Consider the following 24,755-nt stretch of genomic DNA (forward strand, 5'->3'; position numbering starts at 1 on the left):
GAGAAAATGTTTATTCAACAAATTGTGACACATTACATACGAAGTGTTACAAACAGAGTAAAAACAACAAAAAATATCATAAAACAATTTTTAAAACTCCGTACATAATGTGGCACAGCAGTGAATAGGACACGAACTCAGCATTGTGTCTATTTCCGAAGAAACAGACGCTGTTTTTCAGTCGCTCCTTAATTTTCCGTCTGTTGGATCCCGCGAAGCTGACATGACTCATAGCGCAAATAAGCAATGTAGGTATCTATCAGATAGAGTTACATATATATAAAAAATATATTTGAACGATTATATATTAGGTATGCAACCCCCTCCGGTTGATTGAGGGGAGGCCTGTGCCCAGCAGTAGTGGGCAGCATTACGGGTCACTACCCACTCAACAAACATCTATTCAATTTAGGGATAACGGACAGCCCACTTTGTAGGCTGTCTGGATGCAGGAGAAACTGCCCCCCATGTAATCCTGGAATGCACGGGACTGTCAGCACAACGGGTAAAAGTCCTTACAGGAATGGGGTCGCTCCGCGAAGCCTGTGAAGACCCCAGGAGGCTTCAAAGCTTCTGGAAGGAGTTAGGTTGGCTTACGTAGTCAACGATAGCGCGCATAATGGGCCATCTTAGAGTCTAAATGCGGAAAACAGAGCCCACTAACTAAAAGGGAGCGCGGGTGGACTGTCTACCTTACTCCTACTCCACAGATAAGCCACAGTGCATTTGTGTAGTCTGAACATTTCTTTTTGTATGGAGTGTCTGGGCTGTGGTATAAGTTTTGACTACATGCGTAGTTTCTTGCGGAGCTTCGGAACTGTCAATTTTTGGCGCACTAACGTCACTATGAATCTGCAAATTTAGCGCATAACGTTGTATAGACAATAAAAAATAAAACTGCAACATTTCCAAATAGTCAGTTTATTAAATTATCATATCATAAAATGTACGTCTTAAATCTAATCCAAAAATAAAAGACAAATTTGAGAAACGAACGTGGGGTTAAAATGGCCACATCGAAGCAATTCTTTTAAGAAAGCAATATTGCAATTTGACATTAGCGCATATGAAAGTAAGTGCGCAATGCAAACAAATGTCAAATAGCAATATTGCTTTCTTAGATGAATTGCTTCGATGTGGCCATTTTAACCCGCCAGGAATGAAAACGAACACTAAGTTTTATATTATTTGTATTTTAACATAATGTGTAGGTTTAGTCGCTATACTGCTCCAAGCTTAGTGTGATCACGTCGCTGACCAGGCAGTCAGCCGGCTGGAATAAAAAAAAATATTATTAGAAGAAATATTTTTAGAAGTTTCTACGATTGTGTAGTACATACTAAAATTTGTTTTATATTATGGCAACACCGCGTTTAACTTTCTACCCTTCTAATATCATGGCGATCGGGTGTTGCTTTTATCATTTTTGTTAATTTAAATTATAAAGTCCATTTCTAAAAGTCAAGAACCAGCACCAGTGATATACTACGATATATGTTTAATGAATCGATTTTTTACGACAACACAGCGGCGTAAACTCTACGGGGTTGTACACTAAGAGAAATTATTGTCGAAAGTTGCCAACGCGTTCCATTCTGCAGAAGTACATGAACGATTCAAATTCAAAAATATCTTTATTCAGTAGGTAACATAGTTACACTTTGAATCGTCAATTTTTACATAACGAACGTCTCATCCGTCATATCAACCGCCTAAAACTACTGCAGCTTCTCACAACCTATATAGCCGGGGAAAAGAAGCTGCAAGAAAAATCTCGGCGCAGGGCCCTAGACGTTCTAAAAAAAAAACGATTCGTGATTTGTGTTTCATTGCTTCATTTTTCCCTAAAAAATAGTAATTAATTCGATGGAGAATGCTACACCGACAAGAGCGTGGCTCATAAAATAAAGATATGTAATTGTATTTTGAAGAACCTCATCTACTCCAAAAAGTGTCAGAAAAAAGTAAAGTCAAGTTCTCTCAAAGGACACTCCCGTTTATAATTTATCTGAGGTTTATACATGTTTAAATTTATTATCGATTATGCGTACCTCTGAGCAGATGCCGACTAGTGCGTCGGCGCACCCGTAGAACTCCTCCTTGAGCGAGATGACGATGGTTTGAAGGCATCCTTTCTTGGAGCGGATGTAGGACGCCACCTTGCCGATGTTGGTGTTATCCAGGGCCGCGTCTATCTCGTCCAGAAGGAAGAAGGGGGCTGGCTGGTAGCTGCGGGGGACAACGGGTTATATTAGTGGTTTTTTCCATATTTAACACATTCAAATTCAAAAATATCTTTATTCAGTAGGTAACATAGTTACACTTTGAATCGTCAATTTTACATAACGAACGTCTCATCCGCCTAAAACTACTGCAGCTTCTCACAACCTGTATAGCCGGGGAAAAGTGTATAGCGAGGTTTTGGCTTTTTGGCGGGAAACGTTCTTCATTGAATAATCTAAATAATTAATACGAAGTGGTGTTTTGTGGTTAATGATCGCATTAAGTTAGTCGGAAGACATTCGCGAGTGTTATTATATTGGAGTATTCAATAAACAAAGTGTATCTGCCTATTCTCGCTTCGTGCCAAGAAGCCGCTTCATAACTCGAAAGTTTATGCGGACTTTTGAGTTAATTCGTTTGGGGTTCGGAGTAGGAGTCTACTCCGAGGGTGGGGGCTTAGGTTTCTTCATCATCACCATTCATCATTTCATCAATCATCAAGAAAAAAAATACGTAAGAAATGGCTGTATGGGCATGGTTCCCTTTGCCTTACCCTTCGGGGAAAACCAAAACAAAAAAAAACTTTTAAAGTAAGGCCCTCCGAAGCACGTTAAGCCGTTGGTCCCGGCTATTAGCCATAAAAACACCTCCACCAACCCGCATTAGAGCAGCGTGGTGGAGTATGCTCCATACCCCCTCCGGTTGATTGAGGGGAGGCCTGTGCCCAGCAGTGGGACGTATTTAGGCTGTTTATGTATGTATTATGTTTATGTAAAGTAAGGCCAGGGTAAGAGTACTCTATACCGGCGAGCATGCATGAAGACTTTCAGAGTGTAAGAAGCGAAAGTGTGTCAGGATCTTTTTTTTTAATATCTTTATTGAGCTGTGGGATTTTTATCCTATTGGATATGCCAATCCCATTGTAACCTTATACTTAATTACCAAACAAGCGAAAGAAAAGAGCAAAAAGCAGAGGGAAGAGCGTGTGGAAGAAGCGAGTGTGTCAGGATCGTAGTAAGTGGAATTCCGTGGTATCTGCCTAGCCCAACGGGAAATAGGCGCGAACTTATGTATGCATATACCTGTGTATAGCAAAGAGCAGCGCGAGCGCAGCGACGGTCTTCTCTCCTCCTGAGAGGTTGGACATTGGCTGGAAGCGCTTGCCGGGCGCCACGCAGTTGTAGTTGATACCGTCCAGGTACGGTTCCTCAGGGTTCTCAGGGCCCAGGAAGGCCTGGGCGGACTGGTTCATCGCTAGCGCCTGGGGAGAAATAACGGGTTAAAGTTACAACAACACATCGGTAGTGTGCCTACAGTGTTGAAAATGTTTTATAATTTAACTCTTTCATGTTTTTTTCGAACCCAGGTTCCATTCTCGATGGGGACATTGCCGAAATCTCTTTGTACTCTCTTTTTCTTGGTAAGGGCAATGCACATTTGAATCACCCGATTGTCCGAAAAAGTAAAATGATTGATTGTAAGTGCTTTGGAGCGCACGTTTAGACGTTGGTCCCGGCAAAAGACACCCTCACCAACCCGCAGTGGAGCAGCGCGGTGGAGTATGCTCCATACCTCTCCGGTAGTTTGAGGAGAGGCCTGTGCCCAGCAGTGAAACGTATATAGTCTGTTTATGTTCTAGTTTTTGTATTTGTTTAATGCCTTTTTTATATTAGAGTTCACTGTATGTTGTGCAGAAGTATCTCTTATCACCTTGTAAATAGCGTCGATCTCATTGGCGACGTGTTCGAAGCAATCCATAAACTTGTCGTGGCGTTCTTTCTTGACCTGCAAATGAAGAACCATTATAAGATACAACTCTCCCTCTCTCTCTACGATAGAGGAGAAGATACAAGTTAACTTGTTTTACTGTTTAATCGTTTACCGAATGTTTCGGAACTGCAGAATGGTTGCAATGACAACTGAAATACCGAAGGAATCGGCTCAAAGGGGTGGTTGATTGTTTTTTTCTTTTCGTCAATCTACTTACGTGAATATGCTAAAGATTTTTGTGAAATGCGTTTTTCAATATCTCATCTACGTATCACTTATCATCATCATCTCCTTAGCATTGTCCCGTTTTTCACAGGGTCCAGCCGGTTTTTTACAGAAGCGACTGCCCGTCTGACCTTCCAATCCGCGAAGGGGAAAACCAGCCCAATACAGGTTAGGTCACATACCTCCGAAAATACATTTCTCGGAAATGTGGGTTTCTTCACGATGTTTTGCTTCCCTTCGAGATCCAAACAGTCTCTAACTTTTATTCTTAAAAAAAGAAAAGAAAAGTAAAAAGTGGAGGCAAGAAAAAAATGGTAATATTTTCACCTTTTCAAAAGCTAGTTTAGCCTTGTGCGCGCGCTTCCTGGCTGCGACGAAGGCTTCATTCGTAGCACTGACCTTCTCACGCACCTCGTTCAGTTTTTGCATAGCCTGGGAAGGTAACATTTTATTATAAAATTTAGGTTTCTACAGTAGCTCTTGTAATGAACACTTACATTGATTTAAAAGATGTGTTGCTGTCGCAGTTTCTCGTATTTCTCTTCAGCCATAACTAGGCAATGTAATTCTGACTCGAGATTGCCAATTCGAGATCCCACGGTATTGGAAATATCAATCCCGCGAGATCGGGATTGTATTCCCCAGCCATAACACCTTGTGTAATTACGTTGCATAAATGTGTCAGATTCCCTGGCGCCAGAGTTGATGGCGTCGGCCATCGACCTCACGTTGTTCTTCATCCGATGAGTATAGTAGTATAACCATCTAGCAGTTATTTTGCGCTCGAGTCTTATATTAATCCGAGTCGTGTTCTTACTTAACTCACAATTTTATAAAGTGTAATAAATCTCAGTAAGAGTGTATTGAGCCATCTAGAGCTGTCTCCAAAAGACGAGTTTTTGAAGATCAACCAATTTGGCTGTCAAATACTTATACACCTATTCACGTCTTGTTTATTTTTTATACCTAAGGCGGTTAGTATTCAGTACGAGGAGTTCAGTTACTTCGCTCGTGTACGTACGTATCCGCAGCGTACACGTGTACGTACGTACCCACAGTGCCACAGTGTGCACGTGTACGTACCCGCATGTTAGGCGCCTGGATCTTGTCGACGGTGTTCTGCAGTGAGTTGATGGCCTTCTGCAGCTTGTCAGCCTTACGCTTGATCTCGTCCGGCTCCTCCAGATCCTTCAAAGACTCCTGGAGGCCGCTGTAGTCCACGCGGATCCTGTAAATAACATACATACATAATAGTGGTTAGAGCAGTCAGTTCCGGCTATTTATTTGAGTATGTGGTCATTACATGAACCATGTCAAAAAAACAATAATTTCGACTTTTTTCACGTTTTTCTATGACGTCACAATGTGCGTTTTGATGCAAATTCCATAGTAATTTTGTGTGTGACGTTTATTAAAAAGTAACTGATTTGACTAGTTGGAAACTAGCCTATTGGTGCGGGGCGAAGAGTTAACCTTTTATAAGTAGTATTACTCTTTATTCCAGGCCTGTAGTAACCCTGACACCAGGGTTGGTGTCATCAGTCATCGACCGACCGCACGTTTACCTGGATTCTCTCTGGTACTGCTGCGTGGTAGACATGGAGGAGGGGTCGGACTCCGTGTCAGCCGTGTCGTCCAGCACACCTTCCAGCAGAGGTATTTGAATGTCGTCAATCTGAAATCATCAAATATATTGGTCTAGGAAGTTTCCGTAATGTAGTGTAGTGTGTGTGTGTGTGTGTGTGTGTGTGTGTAGTTTTGGTGCAATAAAGTATATTTGTAGTGGTTATCACGTCGCCGGTTCAAATCTACAATCTAGAAATTGAATTTCGGAGAAAGACCCAACAACATTGGGCCAAATGCTACCCAGTATTAGGGGTACCTGCGCTGGGTATCACGTGAAGGAAACACGGTGAAGGAAAACGTGAGGAAACCCCCATTCCCGAGAATTGCGTTTCGGGGGTATGCGAACTAATCTATATTGAGCTGGTTTTTGTTTCGTGGGTTAGATCAGACGGGCAGTCGCTTCTGTACAAAACCGGACCTTAAATCTTCAGGTTAGGTAAGCGGAACCTGTGAAATAACGGATAAAAATAGAGAGATAATGATGACACAAAGTACAAATTACCTTGCATTGTCGCAGTATGTTGTGCCTGTCGGATTTCTTGCTCTCGATGCGCGCCTCGATGCTGGCTATCTGCTTCTGCACCGACTGGATGTCCTTCTGGATCGACGTCAGCTCCTTGCGCGCCTGCGCCGTAATTCATAAAGTGTTATAAGAGGGCCAAACGAATGGGGGAAGAAAAATAAATTGTGTTTTTAGCTATTGTTGTAGATACATTGTTTTTTGGTGCTCTTTTGTGTCAATTCTGCGCTATATTGCATCATGTCGTTATGTATCTCGCAATTATGTCATATTTGCGAGAAACATAAGCTTTTTTACTTTAAGGATCGCCCAAGTTATGGAGCTTCCTCCCAAATGGCATACCAATCTATTCAAGCAGATAAGTCGCCAGAATACGGTGGCAGGGGCTTACGGGCTGCTTCTCGTTGATCTCTGTAGTACAACCAGTTGTACTAAGTGGTTATACGGGTCATACAGGGTAATAATATTTGTGAATAGGCTCTTTCAGTTTGCGTGCTCAACCTTAAACCACATAGCTGCTTGGATATGGTCAAACTCACTGAAATCTTTTTAATATTTAAAACAAAAGGCTATCGCGCCAGCTGACCTTGTTGACCTCCTCCTCGAGCGCCTCGTGCTGCGCCCGCTGCGCGTTGCGGTCGGCCTTGAGCGCCTCGGCCTTGCGCAGCTCGCGGTCGATGTCCTGCCGCTGCTTGGCCTCGGCCTGGCGGCTGGTCTCCAGCTCGTCCTCGCCGTCCTGCGCCGTGCGCTCCCACCGGGTCACGTTCTCTGTCCACACACGAACGATATACTTACGCTCGTAAGGCCCAGATAAACATAAAAACATAAACAGCCTATATACGTCCCACAGCTAGTCACAGGCCTCCTCTCAATGAACCGGAGGCGTTATGGAGTATACTCCATCACGATGCTCCACACGCTGTTCGGTACTTCGGAGGACACCTTGAGCCGTTGGTGCCGTAAAAAATACTCTACTAAGGCCCAGATGCCTTTTTAAGTCCAATAGCCGTTGTTTAATTATTGTGTCTGAAAATCCAAACAATTATAAACTGGTCCACGCAAATTGCGTTACAGTTGTTTATCAGGCAAAGCGTTTTAGTTTATCCCGTTTTTATTCCGGTGTCCTCTAAGTAGCGTGAAGCACAGCGACAGATATTGCAGTGGGACGTGTTTCTACGTTGTCTGGTCTTTACAGAAGCCACTGCCATTTTTGACAAACTCTAATTGTGAAGCTGCTGATTCCGTTTAGATAACCCGTGAATATTGACAGGGGCCTTTGACGGCTCAATAATGAGACTGATACCAGAATAGCTGTGGTCGGTCATCGACCCTCAGACCATATAGTCCAACAGACGTATCATAGCGTGTACTAACTCTGCGTGTCCCGCGAGCGCTCGAACTCGAGGTTGGAGGCGATGCGGTCGATCTGCGCCTCGAACTCCATGCGCCGCTTGGCGCGCTCTTGTTGCGCGCGCAGCTCGCGCTCCTCGTATTGTCTGAAACATTATAAAAAACGAATTAAACATTGGCAGAATAATTGAGCGCAATGAAAATCAAAAAGGGTGGTGGTGGGTGAGTGGTCGTGAATGGTGGGTGATAGTGGATGGTAGGTGGTGGAGGTATGGTGGTGGGGGTGGCTATTTGTGGCACTAACTACTACTACTTCTAACACTGTTTGTAGAAGAATAAACGTTTCTTTTTTTTATGGTCTTCTTATTCTTCTATCGTGTGGGTTGTGATGTGGATTACCAACACCATCATCCGTTTTTGATGGTGAAGTTACCTGATGTTGGCGACGCCGATGTCTCTGCAGAAGGCGCGGAAGACCACGTCCTCCACGTTGTTCATGTTCTCCTTTATCTCCTGGATCTTGAGGTCGCGTGCGCGGATCGTGTGCTCGATGGCTTCGATTTGAGGCTGCCCAAACAATTAATGGTTAACGCATGTTCATACATTTTAGACTTAGTCTGATTTACGTAGTACTTATAATAATAGTTACTCCATGGTAATGGACAAATTAACTATGGCGAATATGTTAGTAGACAGTCATGATAAGGACATTCACTGGTCAAAGATAAATTATACAACGCTAATCTGGAAATAGACACCAGTCTAAGGTGATCAAAATAATATTATTGTTATTTGCGACTTATTTTCTAATTTTAAATATGAAATAAGTAACAATGAGCAATCGTTGACTGTTTTTCATTGATGACGCCATTAGGACAGTATCTAAAAAATTTTTTATAAAAAACTGGACCAGTCAAATCTTCAGGTGAGGTAAGCGGACCCGTAAGAAACGGGATACCGGGAAGTGATGATGACTCTGACAGTATTTGCGTCCAAATTTAATAGAAAATTTTCGTTTAGACGTTTCTTAAAAAGTATCTCATTTGACCAAATAGTGAAGTAGTCCATTAAATACGACTCACCCCAAACTCGTCCATCTTCCGTTCCAACTCCGCGAGGTCTGCATCCAGAGCTTTGATTTGCTTCAGCTGAAATAATATTAATCAAACCAAATATACCTTATTGCACACAAACAAAACATTTAGCAACAGTACAAATGAGCGGCGTCATTGCTCTGAAGCAATTTCTTCCAAGCAACCACTACCAGGAATAATTTAAGGATTGTTTAAAAATCTACCTAATATTGATGTGTGTTCCATAAATTTTATGCCTGTCGTTTAGCCATTCTTTGCGGCGGATAAGAAAATGGAAATTAATTAAATAAAAAAAGAAAAAGTATCATACCGTGGTGTCCCGGTCGGTGATGGCGTACTTGAGCCGGGACTCCAACCCCCGGATCTGCGAGTCAACCGTGGTCAGTTCCGACTCCTTGCGGGACTTCTTCATTGACTCACGCAGCTCTTCTGTTAGTTTTTCCTGGGAAAGACGCATTTGGTTTGAATAAGGGACTCTCTAGGCTACGTTCTAATTTCATGGATAACAGACATATGCATCTTCTAAATATGTTTTTGGGTATAAATGATGACCCTTTTTATTACACCCAGGCACCCATTATTGCTCAGATCAAAATAAAGAGTAGCAATATTGGTAGCAACATAATTCTATCCCATATCTGATCCAAAGTATCAAGCAACAATTCGTTTTATACTCACTTCTGCCATTACATTGTATTTTCGTATAATTATGTACCCGAGTAACGAGAAAATAGGTAATTACCAAGTTAATCTGTGCTTCTATGCTGTTCTGGGAGCAAATAAAAAACATAGAAAACGTTCAGCTGCTTGTCTACCCGGGCATGTCGTAAAAACCGACAGAGGGATTGTGTCATCTAACATGATGGACTAATGTTATGGGCGATAGGCTGATCCCTTATCACCATAAGGTTCATCATATCCAGCTTACGACATCGTATCAACAGTGGCTGCGAGTTCTTTGATTACTTGTGGCTCTGCCCACCCCATTAGGGATTACGGGCGTGAGTTTATGTATGTATGTATGTAAAGCTGTACAACGCCATCTATTGTGTTTTTGGTGAACATAGCCTGGAAAGTCCTTCATTTCATTAAAATATGTTGAATAGTTTTTGCGTGAAAGAGTAATAAACATACATCCATCGTTACAAACTTAACTAGACTATATCCCAATTGGGGTAGTCAGAGGTACATCCATTCCAAGATGAACTAAGTACCCACACCTCACCGAGCTTTCTGTTAGACCAACGTGATAGGTGAGCCGTATCGCCGTCTATAATGGTCGAGCGAACTGTGTTACAAACTATTGCGTTGATAAATAAGTGATATTAAGGAGCGATTGAAAAACAGCGTCTGTTTCTCTGGGAATAGACACGATGATGACTTCGTGACCTTTTCACTGTTGTGCCGAGTACATCTACTTATTTTTAATTCTGTTTCTGTATAATAGTTATTTGTGATTGCTCTGTATGTAGTGTGTCACAAGTTGATGAATATTTTTTTTCTCTCTCTCTATCTCTCTTTCTGATAGTTACTTTCTTAGCCTTCAGCTGTGAGAGATGCTTCTCATCCCAGCGCTTGGCCTTGCGCGCCAGGTCGAGGGAGCCACCGGAGATGATGCCGGACTTCTGGTAGAACGTGCCGTCCAGCGCCAAAGCCTGTAAACATACAACACCAATTTTATCACATTCATACTTTGGCTGCCAGCTGTAAAACTCCTCCATCAAGTCGCAGTGGAGCAGCCTCCGTGGTCCAGTGGTTAGAGCGTTGCCCATTATCCGATGCTCCGAGTTCGATTCCCGATAGGGACATTGTCAAAAACACTTTGTCAGTTTGCCCTTTGTTTGATAAAAACATTGCAGGCTTAAATCACCTGATTGTCCGAAAAGTAACATGATTCCGTGCTTCGGAGTAAAAAAACATATCAATCAAACCGCAGTGGTGGGATGTATAAATGAATGAATAAATAAATGTTTATTTCAGATTTGGATCCATAGGTGTTAGTAGGTACAAAAGAACTGTTAGTAAGACTGTTTATGCTATGTAATCTTTATAGGTATCCGTTCTTGGATATGTAGGTAACAACTCACATCATAGCGACTGTTTTTGTTCCGATCCAGGTCATAGGCCACCCTGGAGGCGTCCTCAGGTGTCTCGCAGACTAGCGCGTTGTTGGTGACGAACAGCACGGCGCGGTGGATGGCGGGCGGCTCGAAGCGGAGCACGTCGAAGAGCAGCTTCACGTTCTTTGGCTCTCGTATGTCCCTGAACAGATCATATGGATTAACAACATAACACGTAACATTCAGTCACTAGTCATGAGCAATAACATGTACCCACTTTAGAACCCTGTCGCGCTATCATATTTGACATTCAATGAGACTTACTGAGGAGCTCGGTGTTGATTGTTGAAGTTAAGCAACTTTCGCAAAGGCCGGTCATAGGATGGGTGACCACAAAAAAAAAAGTTTTCATCTCTAACTCCTCCGTGCTTCGGAAGGCACGTTAAGCCGTTGGTCCCGGCTGCATTAGCAGTCGTTAATAACCATCAATCCGCACTGGGCCCGCGTGGTGGTTTAAGGCCCGTTCTCCCTATCCATCCATAGGGAAGGCCCGTGCCCCAACAGTGGGGACGTTAATGGGCTGATGATGATGATGAGACTTACTGTTTAATTTGTCAGGAAAGTTAATGTGACGTGGTTTTAAAGTGTATACATATTAGCACTCGTGAGCGTACATCCATCGCAAGATGAACTAAGTACACACACCTCACGGAGCTTTCTGTTAGACCAACGTGATAGGTAGTGAGCCGTATCGCCGTCTATAATTATCGAGCCAAGTGTTAGTGAAAACTGCACTAAAGATAAATTCATCTTCTAATCGTTTGGGTTATGAGGTGAATTACCAACCTCATCAACCCTGGTGTCAGAGTTATTATTGAGCCGCCAAAGGCCCCTGACATGGCTCATGTAACGACTACGTACTTACATCAGTAAGTAGTAACCGGGACCAACAGCTTAACGTGCCTTCTGCACGGATCATCTTACTGACGGACAATCATGTGATCAGCCTGTAATGTCCTAAGCAAACTAGGGATCACAAAGTGATTTTTGAGATATGTCCCCACCGGGATTCGAACCCGGGGCCTCCGGATCGTGAGACCAACGCTCAACCACTGGACCACAGAGGCCGTTAAAAATAAATTAATAACTCATTAGTGCAAGTCCGTTACCGCATACGCTCTTTTAACACCTGGATATGGTGCACACAGCTGGTGGACTTACCTGAGCCTCTCCCGGAGCGGCTTGGCCTGGATGTAGTCGAGCGGCAGGAAGGTCTCGGGCTCCAGCATGCGCTCCTTCAGCACCTGGATGCAGCGGCGCGCCGTCTTCTCCGTGTCCACCACGATGGCTTCCATGTACTTGCCGAGCACCTTGGTGATAGCCACGTTGTACCGCTTGTGTGTCGGTTGGCACATGTTGATCATGCGGTCGTACTGTAGGGAAGAAAGACTATTTTGTAACTATTTTATTTTTATTTTTTATTTTATTTTTCTTTATTAAGGAAACAAACAGCTTACACAATAGATACTTAAAGATATAAACTTATAATTAAACACATTAAGCCAAAGCAGTTTCCACCGATGTATCTAACATATATTATATTTCGTTGCAAATTGCGGTGAACTAGTCTATAAATTATATTAAGTTATACTGTTAGGCCCAAGAATTAAATTAATAGGTACAAAAAGAAACGTCTGTAAACAATCCCTCTATATCTAAGCATTCATTATATATCTATCTATTACATGTTTTAATCATTTCAGCTACATTGTTTTACAGCATTGATAAAGGCATTTACCTTACTAGAAAATATATCTATATCACCATAAAATCCATCATAGTTTAAACATGCTCGTACAATAAATCTATTTCTGGCGTAATTGGTGGCTGCATTGGGAATAGAAAAAATTCTATTTGAACGCAATCTTGCAACTGGGCACCTAAACGCAATCTGACTAACCAGGTATGGGGAATCTATTAAATTATTAATAATTTTGTATAAATAAATTTGATCTCTATGTTCCCTTCGCTTTGCCAGAGATACAATATTTTCAAATTTATGGTTCTTAAATTTAAATTTTAACCATCTAATAAATTTATTTTGAATTCTCTCTACAGCGTCAATATACTTGGCGTATTGTGGACTCCAAACGGTTGATGCATATTCTAGCTGCGATCGAACAAGTGAATTATACAATAAAATCAGCGTCTTGGCCTTTTTGAAATTTTTGCCTTGACGAAACATAAAACCCAACATTCTGTAGGCTTTAGAAGTAATTTTGTTAACGTGTGAATCAAACAACAGCTGGCTATCCAAATTTACACCCAAATCTCTCATCTCGGATACTCTACTCAGAGCTTTACCATCAAAATTGTAGGTAAAGGAAACTGGTTTTTTCTTTCTTGTATATGTTATTATGTGACATTTATCTTGATTTAGATGTAGTTTATTATTTGAGCAGTATATGTATAATCTATCGAGATCTGCTTGCAAATTGTAACAGTCTTTCTCCGATTTTATAATAGAAAATATTTTTGTATCATCTGCATATAAAAGTATATTGGCGTGATTAAAACACTCAGCAATATCGTTTATGAAAATATTAAATAGTAGGGGTCCAAGGTGAGAGCCCTGTGGCACACCAGAAGTAATCGGGATAAAGCTAGATATAAATCCTTTAACAGCTACAGCCTGAGTACGATCTCTAAGATAGGACTCCAGCCACCGCAGCAGATCGCCATGAATACCGATATAACTAAGTTTTTGTATTAGTAACGTGTGGGATATTTTATCAAATGCCTTTGAGTAATCGGTATACACAGCATCCACCTGGCAACCTTTATCCATAGCCTCGAGTACCATATCAGTAAACTCTATTAGATTGGACTCTGCAGAACGCATGTTAACAAAGCCGTGCTGTTGATTCAAAAGATACTGTCTTACCGAAGGAAACATAGTATCATATACTATACGCTCAAAAAGTTTAGGGATAACTGATAATTTTGAAATTCCACGGTAGTTTCTAACATCATGTTTGTTACCACTTTTAAATATAGGTACAACTAGTGACCGTTTCCATTCAGTTGGCATCACTCCTAGATGTAAAGATAAATTAAAGAGATTACTAACCGGCACGGACAGTTCCTTACTGCACTGCTTAAGGAACATAGGATGTATCCCGTCAGGCCCACTACCTTTAGTCACATCGAGACGTGATAAATATTTTTTCACAATTGGAACTGTTAATGAAATTGAGCTCAACAATAAGTCACTAGAAACCACATCTTGCATATTTGAGAGGATGGAAGAATCCGGCTCGAACACAGACTGAAAATAAGTGTTAAACATTGTGGCTATTGTGCTACCATCCGATGCCTGAACATCATCAAGATACAGTACATCAGGTATACCGCCACTCTGCTTCCTCGAGTTCACAAATGACCAAAAATATTTTGGACTAATGCATATATTGTCTTCTGCTCTACAGTTATAAGTATCATAACACTCTGATTCTAATAATTTAGTTAGTTTGCGAAGTTTAGAAAAATGATTGTAGTCAGACTGTCGTCCATAAATCTTCCATTTTCTGTGAACCCTAAGCTTCTTATTTATAAGTTTGATTAAAGATCCAGAGTACCAAACGGGATATCTCTGATCCGTCGTCACAATTCTAGTGGGTACGTGCTTATCAATAATATCATTTAATAATTTATAGAATTTTTTAACTGCTAAGTTAATGTCATTCATAACTAGATGCGTGTTCCAATCTACTTTGTTTAGTTCAGACCTGATCACATCATAGTCAGCAGCATGAAATCTACGAGTGATCCGAGGGGCAGGACGTAGATTATCCACTAAAAATACTAGATTTATACTTATATCCAGGGACGGGTGATGAGCATCCTCTGGCAAGGCTAAAGGTTTCGTACGCTTAACAATACAATTACTGCAGTTTGATAGGACCAAGTCGAGCAGTCTATCGTTCCCATTAGGAATACCATTAAATTGAGACCAACTTGTCAGCATTAAAAATGAGTGCAATTGAGATGTCAAAATATCGAAAGTAGGGTTCTGTAGAATAAATATATTAGAGTTATTACGGTCAACATCCCATAATCCATGAGTAATATTAAAGTCACCCACAAATAAAAACATATTATTTGGATATTCTAGGAAAAGATCCGAGACATAGTCTAACCAATAAGATTGATATACTGCCTGGTTCTTGCTTTGTAGGAAATAACAGCAAAATATAAATAAATTGGTGGCCGTACGACCCATTTGCGAGTTCAGATTGATACAAACATAAGATACATCAACATCCACAGTGTCCGGGAAAACACGTTTAGGTCTCACATCTACTGCAAGCCCACGGCGGACCGCTATCATAGTTCCACCCCCCCTTGAAACCCCCATTCGCTCGTAATCGCGGTCTGTCCTATATACGCTGTACCTACTATCGAACAACTCCGAGTCAAAGATACCGGGCAGTAGCCATGTTTCCGAGATACAAATCACGTCGTAATTTTCATTTAATACATTTCTCAAAAATAAATTAGTTTTACCACGCAGACCACGAGCATTCTGATAATAAATGTTTAAGGTCATGGTGGAATTAAACGTTTCAAATATTGAAGACGAATTATAATGATGCCATAACCATTTTTATATAACATTATAATTATAACAATCGGTATGCCAGTTAAGCAATTTTGTTTAATCAAATTTTTATTGTTTGCTAAACGCCTAATCAAATTACAACATAGTGTTATTTTAACAGATTTTATGAATACACGTAAATAGTAGTTTACAATAATACCTATTTGCCTTAATATATAGTAAAGATTATTTATCCTTCTCATTATTATTACAATACCGTGAATGCAGCCATCAATAAACCAAAAACTAAAGACAAAAAAAATACTTATAAGATTTTGTTTAAACAATCTTCTGACGTGATATACAATATTTTTGATTTGTCACTACGACGAACCATGACAGTACAGTTACGCACCCAGCAGTACTGGTATCCTTTCTCCCTTGACAAAGATCTCGCTTTCTTAAATAGCATCTTATTATAAGCGGAGAGGTGATCGTTGATGTGGATTCTGTTCAGGTTGCCGCTGAAACCTATTTGCGATGCAGTTAGGTTTTTAATTTTTCGCAAAGCCGATATAAAGTCATCTTTTTTGTATCTAGATTGAAACTTCAATATGATAGGTTTTACTATATTACTGTCTGTGTCATTTTTGACAGCCACACGAGTAACAAAATCAATGTCTCTGCTGGGGTCCAGTGCGTACCCACAGACCTTACCCAGCGAAGAGACAACCTTGAGTAGGTTTTCACCATTGACTTCGGGCACTCCATTGATTTGGACGTTAGAGCGACGCACCCATTGTTCGCCTTTTCTTTGCTCATCCTTTACATTCCGCAGCTGTTCTTTCAGAACCGTGATCTCAGATACACAAGCCTCCAGAACGTCCACACGTTTCTCAACATCACTAACTCGTCCATCAAGATTTTCTAATCTGGAATCAAGCGAAGTTTTCAATGCTGTCAAGTCGTTTCTAACCTGGACCAAATCGGACTGTATCGATTGGATCGCCGAAAGCTGATTCTGCATGTCTGAAAGCTTATTCAGAATGGTGTTTAAAACTTCGTCCTTAGGAGGGCTTGCTTTGGGAGCGCAGCTTGGAGTCTGCAATATAGCACTTTCCTCGGGCACAGCAACAGTGTTAGTTCCCGAACCGGAGACCTTGCCTACTGACGACAGATTGGGGTCTTCAAGGGAAGCCGCCGAGATGCGAGCAGGAGCAGGCATAGTTCGGGGCGAGTCCGCTGTCATGTTTAAAAGTGAATTTTCATCACGACATGCTGCACATCTCCAACTGCTTCTTCCTGTTCCGAGACGGTTAAAGCCACGTTCCGTGATACCACCACAGTGAAAATGGTACTTCTTATTACAACAAGAGCACTCGGGCCCCTGACCAACCGATTCTGAGCAAGTTGCACACTGGGTTGTAAACATCATGATATGCAAACGCCAATACCGTGGTACCAGTCAAAGGCTCAGACGATAGTATCGCTTAGTATCGTTTGGGTATCGTGGTAGCGGTCGACAGATACCGACTCGTATAATTCGCGCGTAACGTCCGCTCAGTTGTAGCGCAGCGGAACCTGCATCAGATCACCACACAGCGCACCCCGGATCGAATCCCACCGGCAAGTTAGCACTTTTTCGAGCAGAATTTCTTTCAGTACCACAACACTTTAGTCACCAAGACAACACAGGTGCGACGGAAACAGATAGAAAAAATCCAATATGTCCGCGGCCGCAAATGGATAATCCCACAAGATGATAAGAGAGGGACCGAGTTTACAAACAAGAGGGTCTAGTAATTTAAAATTCAAAATTAAAGAACCGATATGACAACATGCGACACGTCCGCCCACGGCAACGAATTACTTGTAAACTGAATTCTATTACATTGTTTTAAGTTTACGTGCTGGCCTCCCGATCCGGAGGTTCCGCGTTCGATTCCCGGTGGGGACATATCACAAAAATTTCTTTGTGGTCCCTAGTTTGGTTAGGACATTACTGGCTGATCACCAGATTGTCCGAAAGTAAGATGATTCGTGCTTCGGAAGGCACGTTAAACCGTCGGTCCCAGTTACTATTTACTGATGTAATGAGTTCTCGTTACATGAGCCCTCTGAAGCAGCGTGGTGACTCTCGACACGAGCATATTAAATTGCTCACTGGGAGGTCCACAATTTCAATATTGTACAATACTGAAGAAAAATAAAATTATTTTTATTATGAGCCATGTCTGGGGCCTTTGGCGGCTCAATAGTAACCCTGCCACCAGGGTTGATGAGGTTGGTACTCCACCTCACAACTCACACGATAGAAGAAGACTTGTCACATATATAAAAAGCATTAAAAGTGTAAGTAAATGTTTTAGTAAAAGTTGAAACTGGCACTGACCACGCCGGGTATCTCCCGCTTGAAGTTCTCGACGATCTCCTGCTTCTTGCGGCGGCGCGCCTCCTCGTGCTTGTCGACGCGCGCGTCCCCCAGCGCCGCCGCCACGTCCTCCAGCTGCGCCTGCAGCTCGGCCGCGCGCCCGCGGCACGACCCCACGTCCGCCTGCGGGGAACCACGCTCACGGTATTTATGTAACGTCTGTAGACGTTCTGTAATGTTTCCATTACATTACAGAACGTCTACAGACGTTCCTATTCCAAGGTGTCGTACTACCTATTATGAACCATCAATGATCCATGGTCTCTGTCCGTGAAAGGGTTAATACGTTGTACAAAACATTCCGAGTTAAATCCAGAGTAGAACACAAGTCAAGTAAGAACTACGAAATTGTCAAATTAATGTTTTAAACAACAACACAACATAACGGGATTCGTAGCCAGCACCTTCGCATCATGAGCTCACTCCTCGACCACTGGACTACGGACACCGTTAGGAAAGTACTGATCAGACAACTGTCACTCTAATCAAACTTTTTAATATAAAGCCTTTTTATACAGGGTGTTAGTGACATCGTAACGAAAACTTTGAGGGATGATTGAGACCATGATTCTGAATTGATATCAAGTGGAATTTTCCGTCGCAAAAGTATGGAACTGAAAATAATTAAAAAAAAAATCACGAATATCCCGACTGAAAATTCCACTTGATATCAACCCAGAATCATGGTCTGAACCATCCTGCTCAGTAATCGTTACGATGTCACTAACACCCTGTATACCTGTTGATGTAGTAAAAATTTTAGTTTTCTGCGATAATATTTCACACATGTTGTCCATTTTTTTAACATCACTCTTGTATCCTCGAAGGTAAGCGTATACACAGCCAACATTTCTTGCTTTGACGTTTGATAAAAGTAACTTATTTGACTAAATGGAAAGTAACCAGAACTTTTTGGCGGGAACGGGACGGTTGCTTTCTTCATTGAATAATCTAAATAATTATTACGAAGTGGTGTTTTGTGGTTATGATCGCATTAAGTTAGTCGGAAAACACTATCGCGAGTGTTATTATACCGGAATATTCAATAAACAAAGTGTACCTATTTATCTACTACAAAATGTATCTATTTTCGGTTCGTGCCAACAAGCCGATTTATAACTCAAAAGTTTATGCGGACTTTTAAGTTAATTCGTTTGGAGTTCGGAGTAGGAGTCTGCTTCGAGAGTGGGGGCTTAGATTTCATCATTCATTGTCATCACCTTTCATCATTTCGTTAATCATCGTCAAAAAAAAAATACATAAGACATGGCTGTATGGCATAGTTCCCTTTGCCTTGCGCTTCGGGGAAACCAAAACAAAAAAATGGAAAGTAGCCAACTGTCATATACCTGCAGCTCTGCACGCAGTCTGCGCTGTTCATCCAGAGCTTGTTCCGAGCTGCGGATGTGTTCGTTCAGTTTCTCCACACGCTTCTGAGCTTCATTCCTTTCTTGTCCCTGTTACACAGTAATACAATCAATCATTTTTTTCACGTTAGAAGAAAATTAATCTGCACCATAATATACTTTAAAAACAAAACAAACTTATTGTTCCTTTTCTATCGTGTGGGTTGTGAAGTGGATGACCAACCTCAGCAACCCTGGTGTCAGTTATTATTGAGCCGCCGAAGGCTCTTGCCCCCATGAGCCCCTAACATGGCTCATGTAACGACTAAATTTAAAACAGCAGTAAGTAAAAACCGGGACCAACGGCTTAACGTGCCTTCAGAAACATGAACAATTTATTTATTTACTTATTTGTACACAATAGAACAGACAAAAGAAACATACAGTACAGGTAAGCTTATCTCTAAGAAAGAGATTCCTTCCAGCTGACCAACGTAACAATGAGACATTCAGTGTATAATACTATAGATAGACCAACATAACCACGTAACGTCATCTTACATTCGGACAATCGGGTGATCAGCCTCTTCTTCTATCGTGTGGGTTGTGAGGTGGAATACCAGCCTCATCAACCCTTTTTTTTTTTTTTTTTTTTTTTTTTTTTTTTTTTTTTTTTTTTTTTTTTTTTTTGACGTTGGGAAATGCGTTACGCATACCACGCCGCCCGGGGGGACGACGTGGTTATGTGGGACTCCCCGGGTGTCGCCACCCGATATACCCACTAAAACCCAACGGTGTTCCTCTTTGCCGCCGTGTGGCGGGGATACGGGAACGCAATTGCACACAACCGCGTCCCCGTGCCTCATCAACCCTGGTGTCAGGGTTATGATTGAGCCGCCAAAGGCCCCTGACATCGCTAACGTAATGATTACTCACTTACATGAGTAAATAGTAACCGAGACCAACGGCTTAACGTGCCTTCCGAAGCACGGATCATCTTACTTTCGGACAATCTGGTGATCACCTGTAACTTCTAACCAAACTAGGAATCACAAAGTGTTTTTTTTTTTGTGTGTTTTTTTTATCTCATCAGTCATCCCGTGATCATGGCACTTGCAACAGTATCGAAATATCGGGAGTCTCATATCCCCATTTAAACGCGGTAAGAACCCGTTATTATGTGCTTTAATTATGATTTTTATGATATGTCCCCACCGGGATTCGAACCCGGGGCCTCCGGATCGTGAGTCCAACGCTCAACCACTGGACCGCAGAGACCGTTAGCCTGTAAGTCCTAAGCAAACTGTGATCAAGAAGGGATTTTTGTGGTGTGTCCCCACTGGCATTCCTCCAGATCGTGAGCACTGGACCATAGAGGTCGTCATAGGTTCTTAAAGTCGGGTGGTATTGAGTGTACCTTCTGTCGATGTTTATTCTCGTACTCGCCCTTGCGTCGCAGCTCGTTGTCCAGCCTGTCCTGGTCTGCCTTCTGCTCGCGGTTGACCGAGTCCAACTCTTGTAAGTAACGCGCCGCTTGACGGGACGCCTCCATCTTCAGCTCCTCGTATTCGCGGATCTGGGGGGCAATCGTGAGTATTAAATCTATTGTCGGGGGAGAAAATACTAATCATACATCATCATATCATTACACTTGTATCCCCGCAGTAGACCCGCATCCAAGTTATTTGTAAATGTTTGTTTCATTTTAGTGGTTGGCTGGAAGAAATTGCTCTAGAGCAATAAGGCTGCCCAAATTGGACTGTATTCATTGAAATTTAGTTCTGTGCAATAAAGTATATTTGATCCATGATGTGATCGCAGGATTAAGCACCGGGAGATTCGCAAGGAACAGTCCAGGACTTGGTTAAGGGAGCTTAAGGTGGATATTTGATCCACGCAGGATATTTTATTTTTGTCTGCCATACGCAATAATAATAATAAAATTATTTGAAGAAAGAAAGAAAATACACATTTGCAAGTGAGCTGTAAGTAGGTCGTGATATTACTATTGTAAATAGTAAGAGAAATAAAAATATGCAGTGTGGGTTGTACACATGGGGAATCTGGACATCAGAACCCACACGTACCTGGGCCTGTCTACCCTGCTAGCATCACCAAGCATCATGCCTCACCTGAGCCTCCTCTAAGTGCACGTCAGCGCGTCCCGTGTGGTTGCTGCCCAGTATGGATTGCTCCCACACTGCTTTCTGTTCCTCCACCACCCTTAGTTCCTCCTCCAATTTCCGTATGTCTGCCTGATGGGCTTCGTGGGCCTTCCTGGCCTGTTCCAAGGTCTTGAGAGCGCTCTCAAGCTTCTTCTGCGTGTGAGTCACGCGCTCCTTTGCCTTGATGAAGGTCGGCCGCTTCTTGGAGATGTCGGCTTCCTGTGGAGGAGAATTGTTTTGTTATTTTTTTGGAGTTCTGTGTGAAGGCAAGTCAGTGACGTGTTGAACTACAAAGCATCAATAATCTACAGAAGTAGTTATGTTGAAAAAAAAATAATTAATACTACTTTTTTTTAATATGAAAACATTTTTGTAAATGTTATGGGCGATAGGCTGATCCCTTATCACCATAAGGTTCATCATATCCAGTTTACGACAACGTATCAACAGTGGCTGCAAGTTGTCGTTGATTGCTTGTGGCTCTGCCCACCCCATTAGGGATTACGGGCGTGAGTTTATGTATGTATGTATTTTTGTAAATACTTTCGTTCCCGATGTTTCCGCTCTTCCTCTTCTCTGAAAACTCAACAATCAAGATACTGCGGGTATTATTTTGTCATCACAAAACGACCGCAAATTGCCCGTGGACTTCATGACGGAAGAAATTCGAACATACATTGAGCTTCAGAAAGATAAGTCGGCTGGTTTCGGCTTAGAAAAGCCACACCTCAGACACTTTCATTCTTACTGTGTGTGGTTTAATGCGTAAGTGCGAGAAAGACACGACTATTCGCGCTTTCCTCCTTACTCCTTAGCGGTTTACGACCATTTAAGATGAAAGTAAGACCCAGAGAGAGGTGGGGGGCGGAGAGTTACCGTTCTATCCTTTATTAATTTTTATTCTATGGCAAAGCGTCATGTTTGTCGCACGTGACACTTTGTAAACACTGAAGAGACTAGAGAAAATCTTAAGAATGAAAAAAGTGAAAAGAAACTTAGCAACTGTAAGGATTTTTTAACTCTAATCAAATTAGTTTCAAATAATTATGTGAGCTATCTTCCACTTTCGTTTACTCCACCATTTACGGGACCTGTATTGTTCAGAGTTAAACGAAAATACACTGACCACTTCCCGTATCTCCTGCTCAATCTTGGCGAGCTCCCGCTGCATGGCGCCGGACTCTTTCTTCTTCTCTTTCAGCGCGTCTTCTGCCTTCTGCTTCTTCTTCTCCACCTTGGCCAGTTCCGAGTGCTTGTGCTGCAACTCCTCTTCCAAGTTCTGGATCTCTCGCTCGTTGTGGTACAAGTGGAACACTTGTAGCTCCACTTTTTGCTCTTGCTGTTGAGATTAGGTTACATTAAATTAGCATATATTGATAATATGCACGATTATCACGTGCAACGTGGAAACCCACATTTCATATGTGACCTAACATGTATTGGGCTGGTTTCCCTTCGAGGGTTGCTTGGTTGGGTAACGTAATATATCGACAAAAGTACGTTAATATACCGAAAAAAGTACGTTAACATATCGACGAAAGTAAGGTAATATACCGACAAAAGCACGTTAATATACCGACGATAGTAAGGTAATATACCGACAAAAGCACGTTAATATACCGACGAAAGTAAGGTAATATACCGACGAAAGTAAGGTAATATACCGACAAAAGCACGTTAATATACCTATGAATATAAGGTAATATACCGACGAAAGTAAGGTAATATACCGACAAAAGCACGTTAATATACCTATGAATATAAGGTAATATACCGACAAAAGCAAGTTAATATACCTACGAAAGTAAGGTAACACTCCGACAAAAGCATGTTAATATACCGACAAAAGTAAGGTAATATACCAACCAGCTCCTCCCGCAGCCGCGTGTACTTCTCGGCCTCCTCTTTCTCGAACTTGGCCTCCTTGCGCTCGGCGGCGACGCCTTTCTTCTTCTGGTAGGAGAACTGAGCCTCCTCGTCCGCGCGGTTCACCTCCGCGCGACATGCTTCGTACTGCTCTTTTAGCACGCCGGAGCTGATGGACAGACGGAATATTTATTTAAGCATTGTTATTACTCCGTCAGGCCCCATACATTTTTTCCAGATGATTTATACAGTTTCTAGGAGGCACTTCTTTGAGAGCGGCAATGTCTGCCACACCCCTGCAAATGTAGTCAGTGGCAGGCGGTCCCATGCTACTTTGGTATGTACTTATTATTACTATCTATTTTCTTTTTTGTGGCTAACTTATTATTACTTCAAGTGCTTACGGCAAATATTAAACTTGTTCTGGCCTAAAATTATTACAAACACAGAACTGTGGAGATTGACTGGGAAAAATACGGAAGTGGCGGTGGATTGCTCATGAGAGATTTTCCTGTTTTCATTATCTTTATGCCTTTTTAACAGAGAATGTGGAGATTTCCAAGTCATAAAAACATACCCGCTGATCTCCTCAAAGAGCGCGGTCCTCTCCTTGGGGTTCTTCATGGCGATGCTCTCTACCGCCCCCTGGAACACCAGGAAGTTCTTGGCCTTCACATTGATGCCCAGCTTCTCTAGTTCTGACAAGTACTGGCTGATGGAGACTGACTGGAAATACAACAAACAAAATTTTATATTAAGTTGATATTAGATTTGTCAGGTAACATAAATAATGAAAAGGCTAAGTATACAAAATAACAATAAGTTAATACTATCTTATAGACATTTAGTGTATCAATGGAATGGAAAAACTCACAAAAGCAAACAAATATACTGCTAGTGTTGGCCAAACTGTACAACCACCTTTATTCAAGCACTAGAACTGCTTATAGTCCAGTGCAGAGGTTCCCAAAATTTTAAAACTAACAAAATAATACATTTAAAAAAATATTACATTTCAAAGGCACTATACTTAAACATAAGAATAAAATAAATTTATTGCCAGTAACAATTAAGGTAAAAAAATATTATGTCATGGAATAAGCAGCAACATTTATATTGTACAGAAACCCTAGGTTCTCTAAAATTTTTTTATTTTATTTTATTTTTCTTTATTAAGGAAACAAACAGCTTACACAATAGATACTTAAAGATATAAACTTATAATTAAACACATTAAGCCAAAGCAGTTTCCACCGATGTATCTAACATATATTATATTTCGTTGCAAATTGCGGTGAACTAGTCTATAAATTATATTAAGTTATACTGTTAGGCCCAAGAATTAAATTAATAGGTACAAAAAGAAACCTCTGTAAACAATCCCCCTATATCTAAGCATTCATTATATATCTATCTATTACATGTTTTAATCATTTCAGCTACATTGTTTTACAGCATTGATAAAGGCATTTACCTTAC

At 41.5% G+C, this 24,755-nt stretch overlaps 2 protein-coding genes across 3 annotated transcripts in view; one reads left to right on the forward strand and one right to left on the reverse strand.

The window, feature by feature from the left end:
* LOC126372176 (protein-S-isoprenylcysteine O-methyltransferase) overlaps window positions 1–24,755 on the forward strand; it is a 190,441-nt gene that overhangs the window by 101,192 nt on the left and 64,494 nt on the right. The window lies entirely within an intron of this gene.
* Window positions 906–24,755, reverse strand: part of LOC126372096 (structural maintenance of chromosomes protein 1A) — a 29,799-nt gene continuing 5,949 nt past the window's right edge. Inside the window, exons 4-26 of the mRNA XM_050017643.1 lie at window positions 23,854–24,002; window positions 23,277–23,445; window positions 22,537–22,749; window positions 21,378–21,629; window positions 20,663–20,821; window positions 19,249–19,356; window positions 17,861–18,022; window positions 12,090–12,301; window positions 10,896–11,070; window positions 10,341–10,463; window positions 9,119–9,250; window positions 8,797–8,862; window positions 8,148–8,281; window positions 7,739–7,860; window positions 6,951–7,132; window positions 6,347–6,469; window positions 5,784–5,893; window positions 5,302–5,446; window positions 4,546–4,650; window positions 3,934–4,008; window positions 3,306–3,484; window positions 2,052–2,229; window positions 906–1,273 (exon numbers count right to left, since the gene is read on the reverse strand). Coding sequence (XP_049873600.1) covers window positions 1,214–1,273; window positions 2,052–2,229; window positions 3,306–3,484; window positions 3,934–4,008; window positions 4,546–4,650; window positions 5,302–5,446; window positions 5,784–5,893; window positions 6,347–6,469; window positions 6,951–7,132; window positions 7,739–7,860; window positions 8,148–8,281; window positions 8,797–8,862; window positions 9,119–9,250; window positions 10,341–10,463; window positions 10,896–11,070; window positions 12,090–12,301; window positions 17,861–18,022; window positions 19,249–19,356; window positions 20,663–20,821; window positions 21,378–21,629; window positions 22,537–22,749; window positions 23,277–23,445; window positions 23,854–24,002 — 3,333 coding nt within the window. The 3' untranslated portion in view covers window positions 906–1,213. The remainder of the gene's footprint in view (window positions 1,274–2,051; window positions 2,230–3,305; window positions 3,485–3,933; window positions 4,009–4,545; window positions 4,651–5,301; window positions 5,447–5,783; window positions 5,894–6,346; window positions 6,470–6,950; window positions 7,133–7,738; window positions 7,861–8,147; window positions 8,282–8,796; window positions 8,863–9,118; window positions 9,251–10,340; window positions 10,464–10,895; window positions 11,071–12,089; window positions 12,302–17,860; window positions 18,023–19,248; window positions 19,357–20,662; window positions 20,822–21,377; window positions 21,630–22,536; window positions 22,750–23,276; window positions 23,446–23,853; window positions 24,003–24,755) is intronic.

Source organism: Pectinophora gossypiella, chromosome 13 (assembly GCF_024362695.1).
Source record: "Pectinophora gossypiella chromosome 13, ilPecGoss1.1, whole genome shotgun sequence".
NCBI lineage: Eukaryota > Metazoa > Arthropoda > Insecta > Lepidoptera > Gelechiidae > Pectinophora > Pectinophora gossypiella.